A 22937-nucleotide genomic window follows, 5' to 3' on the forward strand; every position below is an offset into this window, starting at 1 on the left:
TTCTGTAGGTTGTTTTTGAACTCAGTCAACGACGGTACTTTTGCTAGTATATATATATATATATATATATATATATATATATATAATAAAATTCAATTAAATAATTAAAATAAAATGAACTTCAATTAATTTTCTTGAAGTTATATACTTGGATTTTACCGTCACTGGATTATTTATCTCCCACCAGACTATCCATTCACGTGTAATCACCTTTTTCTTCACCATATTCCCTCTGCTTCACTTTTTTGTTTTCAAGTAAGATCTTTGACTTACTTGTTGTTTCATCAAATACTTTTGCATGCAAAATCCGATCCCACATTTTGCTAATTCCTACCCTCTGATGAAAAGGAAAGTATTTCTTCGAAACTCCGCGGATTAAGGACTATCCACTTATCTAGTGTTTCCTTTTCAGATTAAATATGTTTTTAACTCATTTCAAAATGTTTTTTAACATGTTTTATTAACTGTTTGCTCGTATATATATATATACAGGGTGGGCACAAAGTCACGCACCAATGTTAATTAAAAAAGTTAAAAAATTAAAAAAGTTATAGTAGTAACATTTATTCAAATTCAAAGTTCTTTACAAGGATTACAATTGCTCGATATGTTCGCCGTTTGCAACAATGTTTAATAAAAAAGTTATAGTAGTAACATTTATTCAAATTCAAAGTTCTTTACAAGGATTACAATTGCTCGATATGTTCGCCGTTTGCAACAATGTTAAATAAAAAAGTTATAGTAGTAACATTTATTCAAATTCAAATTTCTTTACAAGGATTACAATTGCTCGATATGTTCGCCGTTTGCAGCTATGCACGAGCCAATACGAAATTCAAAGTTCATGTAGACACGATTCAGTAAATCAGCATCAGCATCAATTTGAAGACAAGCATCAATAATACGACTCTTCAGATGATCCAAATCACGAATCTTCGTTAAATAAACAATTTGATTAATGTGACCCCAGAAATAAAAGTCCATGGAGTTTAGGTCATGCGACCTGGGCGACCACTCTACCGTACCTCTTCGACCGATCCAATTTTCGAAATTCTCGTGGAACCAGTCACGCACAATCGTTGCGTAATGTGGCGGGGCACCGTCTTGCATAAACCAAGTAGGTCTGCCGTCTCCAAGTAAATCAAACTGCGGTATCAAATCATTTTGCAACATGTTGAGGTATCTTTCGCCAGTAACTGTCCGATTGAAGAAGAAAGGGCCCAACACATGGTCGCGCCACAAACCACACCAAACCATTATCTTGGGGCCGCTGTGTTCTTTGCTGTCTAACATAAAATGAGGATTGTCTTGCGAATAGTATCGGCAGTTCTGCCGATTGACCTCTCCACTAACATAAAAATTTGCCTCGTCGCTAAATAACATGTTTTGCCTAACAAAGTCAGGATCTTCCTCGAGTTGAACCTGAAACCATACAGCCATTTCTAAACGTCTGTCACTATAATCCTCGTACAATTTGTGTAGAATTTGAAGTTTGTAAGGATGAAACTTTTCTGCTTTGAGGACCTTCTGCATCCTTTAAGGAGGAACACGAATTTCACCTGCTGCCCTTCGCACTGACTTCCTTGGACTGCCTGCAATTTTTTCCAACACTTGTACACGTGTCTCTGCAGATAAACCTGAACGCCCACTTCGCTTTTTGTCAACGACGCTACCAGTTTCTCTGAATTTGTTAAGCGACCGACATTTTCATGAGGATGGTTTCTGTTGAATTGCTCAGCAACACTTCTGTTGGTTGCACCATCACGACCAGATAATAAAATTATTTCTACGCGCTGCTCTGTAGTCAATGACATGTCTGATCTGAAATAAAAAATTATAAAATTAAAAAATTATATTAATAAAAAATAGATATTAACATTGGTGCGTGACTTTGTGGCCACCCTGTATATATATATATATATATATATATATATATATATATATATATATATATGTATATATATATATATATATATATATATATATAGCCTCATACCCTTGAAATTACTATTTGTATATATATATATATGTATGTGTGTGTATATATATGCATATATACAGTAGCGTCCAAAACTAAGGAACAAAATTTTAAAACCTAATATTTGTTAGAAATAACAACTGTGAAAATCTTAAATTTTGACAACTGGTAGTCATTATCATCCATAATAACATACTAAAATTTGAATCTTTGCAAAGGATAGAAAAAGAATTATAACATATATAGTATATATATAGTATATATATATATATATATATATATATATATATATATATATATATATATATATATATATATATGAACAAATGATTAATAAAATATGTTAAAAGGCATCTTGAAAAAGAGTTAAAAACATATTTAATTTTAAAAAAGGAAGCACAAGATAAGTGGATAGTCCTTAATCCGCGGAGTTTCGAAGAAATACTCTCCTTCTCATCAGAGGGCAGGAATTAGCAAAATGCGGGATCGGATTTTGCTATATATATATATATCTGTGTGATTTCATGTATCCACATAAAATTTTATAGGGAGGTATACGTTATTTTTAGTATTTACTTCAACAGTATTCAATATGTTAATAGAGCTAAGCAGTAAGTTATGAAAACATACGTATGGCAATCAAGCTACACAGAATTAACATGTAATAAACATTAATAAACCTTCTTTCATGTACATTTCAGCACGATAGATTTCTACAATGTTGGCCTCCTATACATTTTACAACCCATTCGTGTACTTTTATAAATAAGACACGAGTCTTACCTTCTTCGGTGGCATTTACTTCCGGTTTTCCAATAGAATTTCCGTACCTTTTTTCATGTCTCGGAACCTTGAGAACTTAATTTCATATTTATTGAAATTTAATCTTAATTCACCGGCAACGCCGGGACACGGGTATGGTAGTTATAAATATTACGCTCTTTCGTCTCGCACATCGATTTTTAATTCATCACATGACTATCCCTTACGTCTAGCCAACCCTACCCTCTACCAAAGCGACTCTCTTGTAAATTTCCAAAAATAAAACGCAACACCTGGCCGTGATTGAAAACTATTTTATTGCGTTGGCAAAAATAAATATAATGTTTTTTTAGACAAATTGTTTTTTTTTGTCGGGAAAAGCCATTTTGAATGCCAAATGACATGAACTTATCACAATAATATTTTCTTACATTTGAGACGAGATTTATTTGTTTGAAGTGTGCCAGATGGATCCGACTGGTGGAAGGAAATCGATATTAAACTGTGGTTTTAGATTTCGGCTTTATCTACAAAGTTATAGTTAAAAACAGCGATTTTATGAAGTAGATGTATTAATTGAAATATATTGAACAAAATTGAGCCCCACCCTAGGATCATACTGAGCGCCACTCAAAAAACAAAACAAAACAAAAAAAACGAATTCAAAATTTGCGACTTCGTAATCTGTGTATCTCAAGAACTACTGTGGGGTTTAATTTACAATAAAGTGTAACACTAAAGATACCACATAAGGCCACACCCATTCTAACTATGATGATAATGATGGTTATTGTGAGAACGGTGAGAACGAAATGTGTTATTATTGTCTGTAAACACCGTAATAACACTTAACAAGGATGGAATACTGTTGCCACATCTGGGCAGGAGCTGCTAGAAAGGACTTGTCCTGCCTTGGTAGAGTTTAAAATAGACTTCGTAGTCTCGTAGGAGATGTCCTTTTTTTTTCCCCTGCAACCTCTATCTCACAGAAGAGATGTTGCGAGTTTTCTCTACTGTATCGTTATTTTCATGGCAAGTGTTCGACTGAGCTTCAATCTATGGTCCCCCCTCGCCAAATTTTCCACAAGAATCACTCATCTAGCTGAAAACACTATCAATAATTCCTCCCACTCTTTATTTGTGCCTAAACCTAAACGTAGATTCCATGAACAAAGCGTCTTTCTTAGAACTGCACGCCTATGGAATTGTCTTCCCTTTTCCTGCTTTCCAGCTGACTACAATATGGTTGTCTTCAAGTCTAACGTAAACAAGTTTTTGATAAGGCGTTCCATATAAGTTAACAAATTTAGCTAATTTCCATTACTAACGCTTACTATATTGTCCAATTTCTACTGTACACTCTTTAACCCTTATCCTCGAGTGGCCTCTTGGCCTTGATACGTGGTGATGCCTATGTAAAAAAAAACAAAAAAAAGTTTTAAAAAGAAAGGAAAAAAACGATGGGAAAGATCATGAGTAGAAAAAGCAGAGGACAACAGCGATAAACATACGATGACAGTCTGACCACCTGGGCAACATAAAAAATGACGAGCAACAATTGTTACGTTGTCGTATCATAAAAGAGCGTTTGTTGTATATTGGTTGAAATTGGAATGGAGATGATATATTAAAACGTGTCTATTTATAAAGGATTGTTTGATTATCTTACCAGAGTTAATGTCGTTGTGTGTATGTTCGTCTAGTGGTCTTTCTATTACATATGTTCATATGCTGTTAAGTGTGAATATGTGTGTGACATGTCATTTGAACATACCTTCTGCCATTTTATTGGTCCATCTGGAAATTCTCGTCTGGGAGGGAGACTTGATAACTGTTTTTGGGGACGAAGATTTATTTCACACCAAGACAAGAAATTGGTTCTATAGTTTATTTCACTTTCCCAGATGTCTTGCAGAAGGTGGAAAGTGAATTTGGCCTTTGTTGTAGGTCTTATTTCTGCCACATCAGCGTTCGTTCCCCACCCCCAGCGAAGGGGAGGAGACAACGGCGAAGCCGTCCGCTCTCTTTCAAGTCCCAAACAAATCTCCATGATTCAGCTAACCCGATCATGTGACTCACACGCAATCCAATGAGCTTATCTTGTTGACTTCCGATCAACGTGTCTACACTATAATTCAAGCTTAGATGCCAGTTCAGGGCCTATCAGGTTTGCGACTCTCTTTTGAATTTTAAAGATGAGAATAATAGTTCGCAATAAATAAATTAATGGGATCTTAATATTTCAACGTCTTTACATTCCATTAGCATGTATTTAATGGACATACGTTTTTGACATGAAATACATAAAAGGATATCTTCTACTTCTAGGAAATGTAATGAAGGTAAATGGCCAACGACTCTTTACCTGAGAGTACATCTTTCAAACTCCTTGGCATAACGTTCACAGGAAACATGAGTTGGAACAATTACATTGAAGGCATTGCCAGGGCCGCTGCAAGAAAGGTGGGCTATCTCTATTGTCCAAGACAACTACTAACACCCGAAAGTATCCTGTACCTCTATAAGGCCACCATTCGCCCATGTATGGAGTATTGCTGTCACATGTGGGCTGGCGCATCTGCTACTAGTCTCTCGCTCCTTGACAAGATTCAAAAGAGAGTCGCAAACCTGATAGGCCTTGAACTGGCATCTAAGCTTCAGCCTCTGTCCCATCGACGAAATGTTGCATCCCTCTGCCTTTTCTACAAGTATTTTAGTGGTGAATGCTCTGACGAACTGGAATCACTTGTACCCCCATGACGTGAGCACTCTCGACAAACCCGACAGGTTGCTAAATCCCACCCCCACACTGTAGAGATCCCTAGATGTAAAAAATCTTTCTACTCCAATAATTTCTTCCCCAGAACCGCTAGACTCTGGAATTCCATTCCAGGTCCCTGCTTCCCCAACAGTACTGACGTGCAGAAGTTCAAGTGTAACGTGAACCGACATCTTGCTGCCCAAATCCCTACATAGTACCCCAGTAGTTGTTGCCCCTGATAGTAACCCCCTACACCAAAGTGGCAATTTGCCTTGTTTGAGGTGAAAATGTAATTAAAAAAAATTAAAAAAAACAAAAAAACTAGAAGAATGGGCTAACCAAGAGAATGCTTTTTCCTGGATGAACTATCACAGAATATATATATATATAAGGAACGCTCTGTAGAGTGGCTGAAAAGAGAATCACTTCATTATAATCAGAAGAGAATTATAATGGCTGCCCAAGATCAAGGCGTGATGACCAATGCTTTAAAAAATGAATGGTCTCAATAACAACAAATGCAAGTTTTGTCAAACAGAAGTAAAGAATGTGAACCACCTGACATCCAGTTGTAAATCTAAACGCAAATTCCACAAACAAAGCTTCTTTCCTCGAACTACCCGCCTGTGAAACAGTTCCATTAGCCTGCTTCCCGGATGACTACAGTATGGTAGCCTGCAAGTCTAATGCAAACAAGTTCTTATTGAACCATCCCATTAAATAATCAAATTCTACTCAATTTACACCATCATCAACGATCTGATCCCCATCTGGCATCAATTGAAATGGATGGCTCTCGTCTTGGGGAGGCCCCATGTTTTGACAAGCTTCCGGGATTGACCTTTACTCCTGATCTGAAATGAAACACGTACATCAGATCTGTTGCCAAGGTCGCTGGAAAAATGGTGGGATCCTTCTACTGCTCCAGTAGATATCTCACTGCTAATACAATTCTCTATCTATATAAAAACCAAGTACTTCCAAGGATGGAGTACTGCTGCCACATCTGGGCAGGAACTGCTAAAAACAGTCTATCCTGCCTGTACAGAGTACAAAATAGACTTCGTGGTTTAGTGGGGAATGCCCTTTTCTCTTCCCTGCAACCTCTCTCCCACGGAAGAAATGTTGCGAGCCTGTCTTTGTTTTATCCTTATTTCCATGGCAAGTGCTCGTCTGAGCTCCAATTTCTGGTCCCCTTCGACAATTTTTCATGATAAACACCCGTCTAGCTGAAACCACTGTCAGTAATTTTTCCCACTCTTTATCTGTGCCTAAATCAAAATGTAGATTCCATGAACAAAGCTTCTTTCTTAGAAGTGTACGCCTGTGGAACTCTGTTCCGTCCGCCTGTTTCCCACCTGACTACAACTTGGATGTCTTCAAGTCCAACATAAACAAATTCCTGATAAACCGCCCCCTTAAGTAAGACACTTTATAAAATCTCCATTACTAATGATTACTACAATATTATCCCATTGATTACTGTACACGCAATAAAAAAAAAAAAAGATTAACGATTACTACACTCCCACTTTACATTCATTAACCCTTAGTCTCGAATTGTAAAAAAAAAATGTCATTAAGCATGCTCAGGAACTATCCGTGAATGGTCGCCACCAAGTTAGGAGACTGAAGAGGACTTGATACAACATTATCAAACACCGTCTGGAGCCTGTATAATTCTGACTCCATAAAAGTACATACGAGCTGAAAATCTGGTATGAAGTTAGTCGTATGCAGTAAGCCAGTCAACCGGAAGGAGAACCACCAACATGTAAGGGTGGGGGTCTCCGTCTCGCTACAATAAGGATCTAACCCGATATTTGTGCGTTCGTTGTGTTCAACTGTAGAGAATAGAACGTTATTCAAATAATGGAAGAAAAAATGGTGGGGTGGGGATAGAGAGAGGGGAAATGGGGGGGGGGTAGAAAGGGAAGAGAGAAGAGATAGGAGTTTAATAGAACGATATTATATAACCCGTTAAACAGGTAGAGACATATTACTGAAAGAAGAGAAAAATTGAGTTGTGTGTATGTGCGTGTCTGTGTGTATGTCTGTGTGTATGTCTGTGTGTATGTCTGTGTGTATGTCTATGTGCATGTGTATGTTTATGCGCATGTGTGCGTATGTGCGTATGTGTATGTGTGCGTATATGGCATAACCACGATTACACATCTGTTCTCGTCAGATCACCGAAGTTAAACAACGTTGAGCCTTGCTAGGACAAGATGGGTGACCATTTGGCAATATCCTACTAAATAGAATTCAAAACGGACAAAAAATTGCCTGTTGACTGAGTGCGTTATACTAGAGTAATTAAATATTAATCGCTGCACCTTATCATAACAAAGGTCCATACAACATTTCATCCAGATCGGAACAGTAGTTTCAAAGCAAAAGCTGGATTAAATACTAATCCCTAAGTTTGCACTGAACGGATATCATAATACTTAGTTCGCTGCACCTTATCATAACAAACGCTATAATCCCATAACTAATGTATACACATTAACCCTTATCCTCGAGTGAACTTCAGGCCTTGATAAGTGGTGACTCCTTTGTAAAAAAAACAAAACAAAGATCCATACAAAATTTAAGTCAGATCAGCCCATTAGTGACCGAGAAAACATGAACGAACAGGCAGACAGACCTAGAGAAGTACAAATATATATATATATATATATATATATATATATATATATATATATGGTAAGTTATGAAAATATCCAAGCCAATTAAGCTACACAGAATATTCCGCGTTAAATTCGTAAGCCTGACGAATTTTCACGACAATTGTTGGTTTTCTATGAAAGTTTACTAGGCCAGTTTCTTTAGGGGAATGATGTGATCGTTGTATTAGTGAATAGAAAGAAGCATGATTATGTTAATTTTAAACGTGCTCTTGAGTTATCTTTTGGCGGTTGGGTTGAAGAAACTAATGTCCGTTTTGAGGTAAAAAAAAAAAGTATGTGAAATTGTTTCATATATGTATGTAAATCACCCGTCTTAGTGTAGGTAAAATTATTTTAAATATGTGTTGTGTATTACCCGTTCTTGCAAAGATAAAATTATTTCATATACATGTGTAACAAAGTAAGGGTGTGGGGAGGTTGATGCTCCCACCCCCTGTTAGGAAGAAAGACAAAACCACTTGGTGTCAAGTTGTTTATTTAAGAATCACGAGAACTCTGTGTGTTAAAGGTTAAAAGAGAAACTGTATTTACTAACTGTTTATTTGAGTTCGATCAGATCTTTGAAGTGAGCGATTGTTTTATTTTTAGAAATGATGATTCAGATTATGGACTGAGAGCGGAATTTCTAAACAAAGAGAAATAATATCCGCGTGAGGTTCAGAGGGCGAACATGAATGTTTATATATATATATCAACAAGTTAGAGAGATACGGGGGAATGTGCAGAAGACAGACTCTCAGATGGACAAATAGAGATAACAGAAAGTCAGAGCAGAGCAGGCTTTTGACTTAAAACACATTTCTTCAGATACCCAGAGACCGACACTCCACAAGGTTACAAGCTGATGCCTTTGACCATATTCTTAGAATAATAACACATCGCTTCCTTCAGGACTCTGAAAGAATTATAAGAACTGTACTTTTTTTTTTAATATATATTTGTGTGCAGAATCGTTTTATCCTGTTTTCTTTTACTACACTAAAAATCCACGGCTCTCTTTTGACGACGTTTGTCGTTAAGAGGGTACACAACAAATTGGTTCAGGATATATATCTAGACGATCAACCGATAATTCGGTCACTTCCCCATACCAGTAACTTTAGATGGCCAAGAATTATCACCGGCAGTGGAAGAGTTCGGAGGTCGATGATAGTCCTCAACCGACTGGTGAAGGAGTGGGGGTGACACATGCTGTAAAGTACCTACCGTAGGTAAGATGCAATTATTTCATACGTGTAATACCCGTCCTAGGTAGGTAAGATATTCTTTTGCTCGAAATAGCAAATGATACATAGACATTAAAAATCCCTCTCTCCTAAGAATAACAAATATGTCCAAAATCAAATTCAATTTTCTCATTGTTTATACGATCCCAAGCAATGCTGGGTAGCCCCACTAGTTGTAAATAAATGAGAATATGGAAGCAAGAAGGACAGACAAAGACGTTTTAATTAAAACTTTTATTTCAGATGGATTAGTAATGTTGTATTGCCCTCTGTTAAGAGAGGTAGTCAGTTTAATGTAGATGGCAGTTCTTGTTCCCGGATATGCTAATCGCATTGTTGATTGCTGAAGACGACGGTGCTGCTGCTGATTGTTAAGAAGATGGTGATGACAACGACGGCTGTTCTGCTCATTGTTGAGAAGATGGTGACGATGGCGACCACTTTGCTGCTGATTGTTGAGGAGATGGTGACGATGGCAACGTCTGTGCTGCTGATTGTTGAGCAGATGGTGACGATGGCGACCGCGCTGCTACTGATTGTTGAGCAGATGGTGACGATGACGACTGCGCTCCTTGAAGTCTGGAAACACACTGTTGCTACTGTCAGTACTCACTTGCATTTATACATCCGCACGCGGACGTACTTAAAGACACAAAAGCCTTGGGTTATAGGGAGTTGCTTTGTTTTATTATAGGTTGTGCTAGTTTCTGTGTTTTGACTCACGATCAGGAGTTACCTGTTTAGGGTGTATGTTCATTGTCCATTTCAGATTAATGTTGATAAATTTGTGGATATATTCGAGTTAAAATTATACTCCATAGTGCCTTTTGAGTTAATTATTTCACTTCAGACTTGATTATTTTTAATAGTCATTTCTAGTTTTGTTTTGTTTTTGTTTTTTTGGGGATTTTTTTATTGCGAAAATGAATTATGACGCTCTCATATGTGTTAATAATGTCTACTCCTGCTAATTCAGTATTTTTAAGATTATGCACTTCCTACTAGACACCGATCTGCGATTCCACACATTGTGTGCTGTAATCATCTTTCATCTTCTCTTCTGGTTGTGTCATTGTCTCTCACATTGGAGTTTGCAGTGGTTCACAAGTATAAAAATAAAATAATGCTAGCGAAACAAAAGAAAACATAAACTCCGATACATTCGTCAAGTGTCAGTTGCACTTTTTGGATAGACTGTTTTTAGAAGCTCCTGCCCAGATGTGGCAGTAGTACTCCATCCTTGGACATACTTGGCTTTTATATAGATAGAGAATTGCATCAGTAGTGAGATATCTTCTGGAGCGGTAGAAGGATCCCACCATTTTCCCAGTGACCTTTGCCACAGACTTGATGTATGTGTTCCATTTCAGATCAGAAGTAAAGGTCAAACCCAGAAGCTTATCAAAACATGGGGCCTCCCCTAGACGAGAGCAATTCATTTCAATCGACGCCAGATGGGGATCAGAGCGTTTATGATGTAATGTTAGGAGCTTGGTCTTAGATGCATTAAAGATAAACCAGCCACCTCTTCCCCCACTGAACCACGCGCTCAAGATCTAAGGAGAGAGAATCAGAGAGATCGTTGCCATTTACGGCCTTTGATGTGTTGCCATAAATAGTCGTGTCATCGGCATAGATGTCAATGAATGATTTAAGTATGTGTTTTGGGAGATCATTGATGTAGATCAATAAGAGAGTTGGGCCCAGAATGGACCCCTGAGGGACTCCAGCATTAATACTGTGGGCCTCTGATTTCTGCCCATCCACCACTACTCTTATAAGCCTATCAGAGAGAAATGATTTAATGATAGAGAAAACATTTCCTGTTATACCGTAGCTGGAAATCTTGTGAAGTAGGCCCTTATACCAAACCTTATCGAAGGCCTTTGATATGTCAAGAGCAATTGCCCTAGAAAGGAAGCCTTTGTCAAGGGATTCGCTAATTCTATGAGATATAACTGTTAGCACGTCAGCTGTAGATCTAGCAGAACGGAAGCCATATTGCGTGTCACTAAGAAGATTATTTCTGCTGAGGTGGTTGACTACTTCTCTATTTAATATGGATTCCAGCAACTTACTCATAACACACAGGAGACTTATTGGTCTGTATTGAGAGGGAGATGACTTATCACCTGAATTCTTAAATACAGGCCATGCTGATGAGGTTTTCCAGAGTGTTGGAAAGCACTTCTCCTTAAGGCAACGTTTAAACAGTTTGGTAAGTATGGGGTCAATTTCTGGTTGTAGCTTTTTTAATACTATAACTGGAATACCGTCAGGGCCAGTTGCTTTACTGGAATCAAGGTTCTTGATTAGCTTGGCGACCTCACGCACAGATATTTGTATGTTACCTAGCGTGTTGTGTGTTGTAGGAGGAAATACAGGGAGTTGATGGCCTTCGTCGCATAGGGTTTTGTAAACTGGTACCACAGAAGCAGTTTTCCAGCAGCCAATAAAGCAAGATTCATTAACGGATTTGTTAAAGAGTTTAGAGAGCATGTTTTTAATAGCACAGTTGGAATGAGATCAGGTCCACATGCTTTTGAGGTGTCTAGGTTTTTTATAATATCATGTACTTGGGAAGGCATGATTTTCAGATCATCTAGCGTGGTTTCTGTCCGCAGAGGAAAATTAGAGCAGGAATGGCTTACTGGATCCAAGGTAAAGTTTGAGGCAAACTGACAGGCAAGCATGTTAGCTTTCTCAGTTGATGTGCAAACAACCTCATGATTGTTGGATGGTGGGGGTATCGTTGATTGCCCATTATTTACTACACTATTGTAGATTTTCCAGAAATCACGAGTTCCTAATATTTACACTTCAATGTGTTTCCTGGTAGTTTCAGTATATTCACTCTTAGCTGTTGCTACTTCTTTCTACCAATTACATCTAGCTTCTATATACTTTTGTCTATTTGCACAGGACTTATGCCGGATAAATCTACGGTATTCGTGTTGCCTCTGAGCAATGGCAACTGCGCATGTAGAAGTAAACCATTGGGGAGAGTGGGGTTTGCTACAGAACTTTCGTGTATGAACATGTGCTTTAATTGCTGCTTTGAACCATTCAGTAGTCTCATTTGCACGCTGTTCTGCTGGAAGAGAAAAGATATTTCCCTATGGGGCGTCTCTGATGTGATCTCTAATGGCATCCCAGTCAGCCTTATTGTAGTATCTTGTCGTTTTGAGCAATGGCTCTTCAACTTGGGGTCGAGAGTTTACAGTAATGTCTATCATTATCACAGCGAGTGGGAAATGAGCATTTGTTACACAATCATCAGGAACAGTTGTCAGAAATAGATCCAAAAGTGAGGCTTGCTGGTCCTGGCGATCTGGGAAACAGGCCGGAAATGTTACTGTGTCAAAGAATGGGATATAGCAAAGTTATCGATGCCACTACCAGCTGAGTCAGTGTAGTTAGAGAAGCCAAACCAATTTCTGTGGTGGGTGTTAAAGTCACCAAATACATGTATTTTGGCGCTAGTGTCAAGGGAGAGTGTTACATCTATGCTGTCAGAGACATGATTGATTATAGTACAGTCCTGGGTTGATGGATAGCGATAAAGAAAATACAGATACCTAACGCTATGTTGTAAAGTTAGTTTAAAGCACATGAAGAGCTGGTCACCTGATTCTAGTTTAGATTCCCTAGACATGGGGAGGGTGTTACGAATATAGACTCCAAGTCCGTGCGTGTGCCTGTCAGAGTCCTTACGACAAAGTGGAAGATAACCAGATATGTTAAAGATGTTAGATGGGATGGGGAGTGCAAGTTAGTTTCACTTAGTGCTAAGATATTCGGGGAGTTTGCTAGGAGAAATGATTCTACATCATCTAAGTTAGTTCTAAGTCCTCGGATATTTGTAAATGTAAGGGAGGAGGCGAATTGTTTGAGTGTGTGTCTGGTTTGAACGTTTTCTTGGATTGAGCTGTCATTTAATTTTATTTCATAGTTTCAGATTTAGGATGAAGTGCTAGGCAAAACGGATGTGCATAGCCACCATCATGCAACACGAGTAGACCATCAGCCGGCTCCTCATCCACAGGAATGTGGCCTAGGGAATGCTCACCAGAGATGAGTGCGGGTCCCTTTCCGTGCGCGACATGGCACTACAAACATCCCAATATTATACAACTGATGATAGAGCAGCCGCTCTAAGCGTTACCAAAGAGTTAGGGCTCCTTTACTGTCAGTCAGAAACAGCAACCAGCAACTGTCAAACCAGTACCCACAAACCTGTCCAACAGGAGTGGCCCAGTCCAATCATGTTAGCATGTATAGTAAACAAGCACCCCCAAGTTGCCCAGGTGTAGGGGAAGGGAATGAAGAACATGTGGGTGACGGCATTCATTGCCCTAGTCAGGAAAAAAGGGTAAGCACTGGGCGTCTCTAATGAGTCCCTGCAGCCGCACCTCTGCTCCTGTCTAATAGGCAAAGAAGGAGTACGGAAGCCGGGCGATAGGCAGAGCCTATTTACTCCTTAAGCAGTTTAGGTTTACAAACCAGTGATTTGATCAAGTCACCAGCTCTAGGGAGGTTGTCGTAGAGGACTGAGGAAGCCTCCCTACCCCGTTTGGTGCTAAGATGTATGAGATCAGTGGCACAGGTTTACAAATCAGAGTTTTCCTTCTCCTAGGCGAATGATCTGATCAGATCTATGGGTCCGTCAGCAGCGAGAGGGTTTTCCCCGTGCCTGGTTTCAAATCCAGGTATTCTATGCCCCTGCAAGGATAGTTAGTACCAAAGAATTAGTATCTGCTTTGAAGTTACACTTGACTTAAACCTTAACAGACATTTTCTATCTCAACTGGAGTCTGCCTCCCTTTCCTTGCAGAGAGAGAGGGATTAATACCAACAAAATGAGAAAAGAGGCAAAAAGAAAATATTTTTATATCAAAATTTGGCGCTTCTACACTATTAGGACGAAATTTTGTAGTCGATAAATAGAGTTTTCAAATGAAAAAAAAACAATGGTTTCTATTGCTTTTTTTTTTTTGTCAATTCTAATAAATTACAATAGTAGCTTCCAAATTATGCAATCGAAATTACCTGAATTTTACTGAATTATTAAAAAAAAACTTTAATCGTGTTAGCAGGTGAAAAATTTCGACCATATTGTTTATGTCGAAACGGAAAATTACCTCCTTTTTTAACTCTCCTGTGTCTTAACGATCGTTTTCATCAAATTCTATTTTTAATTTTCTTTAATAAATAATTTTCTACCTTATCGATTTTCGAAATTTTTGGATATCATCATTCTAAAAATACGAGGAATGGGTAGATACCATTGTTTTCACGTGAAATTCAGTTTTACGATTTCTGAAATTTCGTCCCAATAGTGTAGAAGTGTTCAAAATTTTATTCATTTTATTAGTAGAGAGGGGGGGGGCGCTCCCTTGCCGGTCGTAAAATACACTTAATATATTTGAATTCATGTACATTTTGTATTTATTATAATTTTTTTTAAAGTTTAGCTTGATTTATTAGAACTAATTTTATTTTTGTATTAAGAAAATCAAAATACATTCAAATCAACTAAAAAAAATAGCATGTTCGCCATTGTTCCTATTTACAATGTCTTCCCACGGGACAGAGTTAGACACCAGGGTCGTTTTTTAACGTGGAGAAAAGGAACAAATATAAAAATTGTCTCAGTAGTGAAGGATTTCTCCTCCACTGACAGAGAACAAGAAATTGAAGTGCAGCATCTGAAGAACAGATACTACACTTTGAGGTATTTATTTGCTCCCCCACTGAGCAAATTAGGCACAAGGCCGATTTTTAAAGTGAGGAGTGAAGGGGAAATGGGGACCAACTCCCCGGGGAGTAGGGGAGCTGGTTAGTGACAATTGGTATGAAGGGTTGCCCCTACATTGACCAAGGTCTTATATGTGGGGTCGCCCCCACATATGGTCTTTGCTTGCAGTATCTGCCGGAACAGATACTACACTTTGATCTTGTCCCGCAGGCCGAGTAAAAGGTTGTCGATATTTATTTGCTCCCTCACCGAGCAAATTAGGCACAAGGCCGATTTTTAAAGTGAGGAGTGAAGGGGAGGGGGAAGAGAAAAGGGGACCAGCTCCCGAGAGGTGGGAAATGGGAGCTGGATAGTGATTTGCCAGCTGGCCCCTGTAGGGTTGCCCCTGCATGGCCCAGAAGATTGCCACAAGGGCAATGGTCTTTGCTTGCAGCATCTGCCGGAACAGATACTACACTTTGAGGTATTTATTTGCTCCCCCACTGAGGAAATTAGGCACAAGGCCGATTTTTAAAGTGAGGAGTAAAGGGGAAATGGGGACCAACTCCCCGGGGAGTAGGGGAGCTAGATAGAGACAATTGGTATGAAGGGTTGACCCTACATTGACCAAGGTCTTATCTGTGGGGTCGCCCCCACATAGGATCTTTGCTTGCAGTATCTGTCAGAACAGATGGTATTTATTTGCTCCCCCACCGAGCAAATTAGGCACAAGGCCAATTTTTAATGTGAGGAGTGAAGGGAGGGGGAAGGGAAAAAGGGGACCAGCTCCCAAGAGGTGGGAAATGGGAGCTGGTTAAAGGTCAGGCATGTGGGGTTGCCCCCACATCTGGTCTTTGCTAGTCATAGCTTGCAGTATCTGTCAGAACAGATACTATACTTTGATCTTGACCCGAAGGCCAAGTAAAAGGTGGATATTTATTTGCTTCCCCACTGAGCAAATTAGGCAGGAGGCCGTTTTTTAATGTGGAGATAGGGGGAGGGGGGAGGGAAAGGGGGGATCCAGCTCCCGAGAGGTGGGAAGTGGGAGCTGGATTAGAAACTGTTGGTATGAAGGGTTGCCCCTTCAGTGACCAAGGTCAGATATGTGGGGTTACCCCCACATATGGTCTTTGCTAGTCATAGCTTGCAGCATCTGTCGGACAGATACTACACTTTGATCTTGGCCCGAAGGCCAAGTAAAAGGTGGTATTTATTTGCTCCCCCACGGAGCAAATTAGGCACAAGGCCGATTTTTAATGTGAGGAGTGAAGGGGAAATGGGGACCAACTCCCCGGGGAGTAGGGGAGCTGGATAGTGACAATTGGTATGAAACGTTGCCCCTACATTGACCAAGGTCTTATCTGTGGGGTCGCCCCCACATAGGGTCTTTGTTTGCACTATCTGTCGTAACAGACACTACACTTTGATCTTGTCCTGAAGGCAAAGTAAAAGGTTTTTGCCATTATTATAAGAATTATTTTTAGAGGAATGATTTGTTAAATGTTTAGCAAGGAATTCAGATTTCTATATATACGGCATAATCACGTTTGACTAACCAGTTCCCATCAAATCACTGAAATTAAGCTACGATGAGCCTATCAATACCAAATGGGTGACCATTTGGGCTTTCCTGGTGTTGTATGTGCTCTCCGTTTATCTCGGCATTATTTCCAGTCGTCCTGGACTTCTCCTTGCCACTGGACTCAAACAGTACCGATTTAGGAGAGGTGTGGTTGGAGATTGTGTCACAATTACATGCGCAGCTGCCCATACAAGGGGTATCCTTTGTCTTTCAAGACTGAATGGAGGCATCGATATATTCATAAATCGAAATTCCTGGAATTGTAAATATTATTTTACATTATTCATTTCTATTTTGCATTGCACAATTCATAACATCTGATCATGGAATTTAAACGTTTCTTTGTTTTGGAGAATGTGTGTGTGTGTCATCTTGGAATGTTAACAGGTCTTTGTTTTTATTTTAATTACAATTCCGGTCATTTTTATAGGACAAAAAAATTAAGATCAACTCCATACAGAATGTGCGTGTGTGCAAACCTCCGCCTTAAAATGCACATCGCTACGTCTCTACGCCTAACAATTATTTCTAAAATAGATAATAATCTATTATATAATCTCAGCCGTCTGTGTTTGTGTGTGTGTTTTTGTATGTCAGCAAAAACCTTTTGTCATCCACCATGAACGTGGTACCATTAGGAAGAGTGATCTCTCGGACACAAAATATCGAAAAATTAGAAAAAAGTCAATTATTTTATGTACAAATGTCGTTTTGTTAAAAGGTGGGGGAGGGCAGATAAAACATTGGTTCTGACGCTATTTGTTAATCATGCATGCGTGAACGGTCGATTTGTTGTTTCGTTTTAAAAAGCTAAATTTGCAATGTTATAACATTTGTGTCGTTGTGGTCCAATTGGTAATGTGTTCGCTTATGAACTTAACTTTTGCAAGTCCGCATTTAAAAAATTTTTCTCTCTCTCTTATCTTTTAAAATTCTCAACTTTCTTACAAGCATCCACCATGCGGCATTTTTTTTTCTTTTAATAACACATGATGGCACCCAAGTCCCGTTTATTGTTATTATTATTATTTAATTGTATTTTACGACTGGGCAATGCCTGGCGTTCCATCCCCTCTGCTAGTAAATAATAATACAAAAATCATAAAATTTAATTAGATCCATTAACCAATCTTAAGTCTTCATTTGTGTTGATTAATCATAATGCGACCACAAAGTCGGTCATTGGGTTGCACAAACATAACTAATAAAAACTGGCTCGTCAGAAGCAAAATTTGATTTTTTTTTTTTTTTTTTTTTTTACACAGTGATCACCACTTATCAAGGCCCGGAAGCCACTCAGGGATAAGGGTTATTGCAAGCACATTACGTTAGTGTGGAGATTTGCTGAAGTGTTTACTTAAGGGGGCGGTTCATTAGGAATTTGTTAACATTGGACTTGAACACATCCAAATTGTAGTCCGGTGGGAAGCAGGCAGACGGAACAGAGTTCCACAGGCGTGCAGTTCTGAGAAAGAAGCTTTGTTCATGGAATCCACGTTTTGATTTAGGCACAGATAAAGAGTGGGGGAAATTTTTCACAGTGGATTCGGCTAGACGGGTGTTTTTTGTGAAAGATTGGCGAGGGGGGACCAGAGATTGGAGTTCAGACGAGCACCTGCCATGGAAATAACAATAAAACAAGGATAGGCTCGCAATGTCTCTTCTGTGTGAGAGGGGTTGCAGGGTAGAGAAAAGGGCATCCCCCACTAAGCCACGAAGTCTATTTTGTACTCTGTCAAGGCAGGATAGGCTGTTTTTAGCAGCTCCTGCCCAGATATGGCAACAGTATTCCATCCTTGGACGTACTTGGCTTTTATATAGATAGAGAATTGCATCAGTAGTGAGATATCTTCTGGAGCGGTAGAAGGATCCCACCATCTTTCCAGCGACCTTGGCAACAGACTTGATGTACGTGTTCCATTTCAGATCAGGAGTAAAGGTCAAACCCAGAAGCTTGTCAAAACATGGGGCCTCACCCAGACGAGAGCCATCCATCACAATTGATGCCAGCTGGGGATCAGAGCGTTGATGATGTAAAGATAGGAGTTTGGTTTTAGATGCATTAAAGGTAACCAGCCACATCTTCCCCCACTAAACTTCGCGCTCGAGATCAGAGGAGAGAGAATCAGAGAGAACTTTGTCATTTACAGCCTTTGATGTGTTGCCGTAGATGGTCGTGTCATCAGCATAGATGTCAACGAATGATTTAAATATGTGTTAAGGGAGGTCATTGATGTAGATCAGGAAGAGAGTTGGGCCGAGGATGGACCCCTGAGGGACTCCAGCATTTATATTGCAGGCCTCCGATTTTTGTCCATCTACCACTACTCTTATGAGCCTATCGGAGAGAAACGATTTAATGATTGAGAAAACATTTCCAGTTATACCGTAGCTGGAAATCTTGTGAAGTAGACCCTTATGCCATACCTTGTCGAAGGCCTTTGATATGTCAAGAGCAATTGCCCTAGAAAGGTAGCCTTTGTCAAGAGATTCACTAATCCTGTGGGATATAACCGTCAGCACATCTGCGGTAGATCTTGCAGAGCGGAAACCATATTGTGTGTCACTAAGAAGGTTATTCTTGCTGAGGTGGTTGACTATTTCTCTATTTAATATGGATTCCAGCAACTTACTCATAACACACAGGAGACTTATTGGTCTGTACTGAGAGGGAGATGACTTATCACCTGAATTCTTAAATACAGGGCAAACTGATGAGGTCTTCCAGGGAGTCGGAAAGCACTTCTCCTTAAGGCAGCGCTTAAACAGTTTCGTAAGTATGGGAGCAAGTTCTGGTTGAAGCTTTTTTAACACTATAATTGGGATGCCATCAGGGCCAGTTGCTTTACTAGAATCTAGGTTCTTGATTAGCTTGGCGACCTCATGCACGGATATTTGTATGTTACCTAGCTGGTTATGTGTTATAGGAGGAAATATGGGGAGTTGCTGGCCTTCGTCGCATAGGGTAGAATTAGCTGCAAAGTTCTTTGCAAATAGTTTGGCCTTGTCTGACGCTGACGAGATGACCTCTGGTCCATTGATAATGGTTGGGATAGAACGCACACTTCTGTTCAGGATCCTATTTGTTATTTGCCAAAACTGGTGGGAACCAAGCCACTGATCAGCTACCTTGGATTTAACAGACTGGGCATATAGCTCTCTTGCATTTTTTATTACTCTTTTACAGTGGTTGCTGGCACTCCTGAAAGCAGCTTTAGTCTCAGTGCATCTATTACATTGGTAGCTATGGAAAAAGTGATTTATGTGCGCGATAGCAGCAGCACATTCTGGGGAGAACCATGGCTGGCTGTTAGGTTTTTGTTGGAATTTTTTAGATGGTATGAATTGGTCTATGCCTACAATTAACCATTCGGTCAGATATGATACTATAGAGGACACTTCCTTTTTAAACATGGAGTGCAGAGGTAAATCAGATATGAATTGTAGTTTAAAATTATTTGAAGATCAAACTGGCATAAATTTATTGAGTAAATGTATATACGTTTTATTTTCCATTTTACATCGCCCCATTCATAACTTTTGACCTTGGATTGTAAACAGTTCTTTGTTTTCGTTTTAATTCCAATTCCGGTCATTTTTATGGGACAAAAAATGTAGGTCAACCCCATCTAGAATGTTCGTGTGTGCACACTTCCGCCTTCAAATGTACATCGCCACGTCTCTATACCCAACAATTATTTCTAAAAGAAATAATAATAAAATGTAACAAAAAAAAAAAAAAAAAAATTTAATGAAATCCGTTAATCAATCTTAAGTTTTGACTTGTGTTGATTAAAGTCGACCATTAGGCGACACAGCAACAAATAAAAACTAGCTAGCCATAAGCAACGTTTGCAGTTTTAAATTATATGAGTCTGTCTTGCGTTGATTTGTAATAGTGCAACCACAAAGTAAGTCGGTCATCAGACTACAATAAATAAAAACTAGCTCATCAGAAGCAACATTTAATTTGTAGTTTTAAATTATTTGAAGCTCCAACTAGCACAAATTTAATAAGTAAATGTATATACATTTACGTTTAAATATTTGCAATCGTTTCGACATTGTATTCATATAATTACCCAAGCAATGTATAATGAAACGACAACAAAAAATCAATAGTTTCTCACAATGTCATAAACTTGTCAAAGAAAAGTCACGTTTGATCACAATCGTGACAATTTGCTGACAAGATTTATTTAAGACGTAACAGATGGATTTCAAACGTCATTTTTGGTGGTGATGAAATCCATAAATATTGATTCGACAGAAACGCAGGGGGGGGGGGACAAATCTAGGACCCCCCCCCCTAAAGAAACAGACGGACATTTTTCACTTCATTGAATACTAATGTTTTTTTAATACTAATGAATTATCACTTATCAAGGTTAAAAGCCACTCGAAATGGACAGATTGTCAGTTGAACAATGAAGAATATAATGAGAGGATTTTTATACTGATGAGTCATGAAGGCTAAAAGCCATTCGAGGATTATTTTTTTTTTTACTAATGCGTCACAGCCTATCAAGCCACGTGAGGATAAGGGTTAATGAGATGGATTGATTGTCAGTTGAATTATGAAGAATATTATGCGAGGATTTTCTATACTAATGAGTTACCACTTATCAAGGCTAAAATCCACTCGAGGATAAGAGTTAATGAGATGGACAGATTCTCAGTTGAATAATGAAAAATATAATGAGAGGCCTTTTTATATTAATGAGTCGTCAAGGTTAAAATCCACTCGTGGATAAGGGTTAATGAGATGGATAGATTGTCAGTTGAATAATGAAGAATATTATGAGAGGATTTTTTATACTAATAAGTCACCACTTATCAAAGCAAAAAGCCATTCGAGGATAAGGGTTAATGAGATGGATAGATTGTCAGTTGAATTATCAAGGCTAAAACTCAGTACAGTTGGGAAAGCAGAATTCTGGAAGGGAGTTCCAAAGTCTACCAGTTCTGGGGAAGAAACTATTGGAGCAGAAGGCTTTCTTACACCTAGGGATCTCTAGTGTGTAGGAGTGGGATTTAATTGCTTGTCGGGTTTGTCAGAGGTATTTACCTTGAGGGGGTACAAGTGTTTGCAGTTCGTCAGAGCATTCACCATTAAAATACTTGTAGAACAGGCAAAGGGATGCAATATTTCGTTGATGGGACAGAGGCTGAAGCTTAGATGACAGTTCAGGAGCTATCAGATTGGCGACTCTCTTTTGAACCCTGTCCAGGAGGGAGAGACTAGCAGCAGATGCACCAGCCCAAATGTGACAACAATACTCCATACATGGGTGAATGGTGGCCTTATAGAGGTACAGGATACTTTCAGGCGTAAGTAGCTTTCTAGCACGGTAGAGAGAGCCCACCTTCTTCGCAGGGGTTTTAGCAATGCTCTCAATGTATAGTATAGCAGGGTTTCATATTAGGGTTCATATATAACGGGACTAACGACAGTGATGATGGAGAGAAGACATTTATACAGTTCTGTGGATTCTTATAACATATATTAGTGAGGAGAGAGTGATTGATGCACAGTTCTTATATTTCTTTTAACACATATAGAGAGGAGGAGGAGGAGAGATACATATTGGGTTATACAAAGTTCATATTACGATGATTAACACATTACCTTCAGTTGTTGAATGACGACAACAGTTACAAAAATCGATGATGTTCTTTATTTTATTTGACAGGTCGAAATGATGATGACGTCAGGAATTCAAATTTGGGATCTACATAGTTTAATGTTCTTTTCCTTCGCTTCCAAAGGACCCTGACTCCAGCTCTCTCTCTCTCTCTCTGCCTAGCAGACTCAACTGTTCTGTTTTCTCTGCTCGACTGCCGACTGTCGACTCTCTAATCTGCTAATCCTAGCTCCTATTATTGAGAATTCCTTTTTACTATGACGTCAGATGAGTGGTTTCAAATGTGACCAACTCACGTGGCTAAAGCACATGTTTGTCCAAAACGCACTTCTGCAAACAAAGAATCCTGAACTAACCTACTTTTCAACTTATTTTTTCAATATATTTTTAATTTGTATTGTTCATTCCAGATGTGAAGTTCTTGGAAAGAAACTCTGTTCATGTAAATTTCGTTTGATACTAGGCACATATGTTGCATAGGAATCATATCGAGGGATGATGGGGACGTATAATGGGTACATGTAATACAGGATTGACAATGATGAGAAGGAGA

General features: G+C 39.0%; 1 protein-coding gene across 2 annotated transcripts in view; it reads right to left on the reverse strand.

Annotated features, from left to right (window-relative positions):
- Nucleotides 1-456: 456 nt before the first annotated feature.
- LOC145267000 (uncharacterized) overlaps nucleotides 457-22937 on the reverse strand; it is a 47022-nt gene continuing 24541 nt past the window's right edge. For both annotated transcript variants that reach the window (XM_080122900.1, XM_080122899.1), the window contains exon 2: nucleotides 457-1821. In XM_080122900.1, coding sequence (XP_079979026.1) covers nucleotides 781-1533 — 753 coding nt within the window. In that variant the 5' untranslated portion in view covers nucleotides 1534-1821 and the 3' untranslated portion in view covers nucleotides 457-780. The remainder of the gene's footprint in view (nucleotides 1822-22937) is intronic.

Source organism: Euprymna scolopes, chromosome 42 (genome assembly GCF_053919585.1).
Source record: "Euprymna scolopes isolate OS-2025 chromosome 42, ASM5391958v1, whole genome shotgun sequence".
NCBI lineage: Eukaryota > Metazoa > Mollusca > Cephalopoda > Sepiida > Sepiolidae > Euprymna > Euprymna scolopes.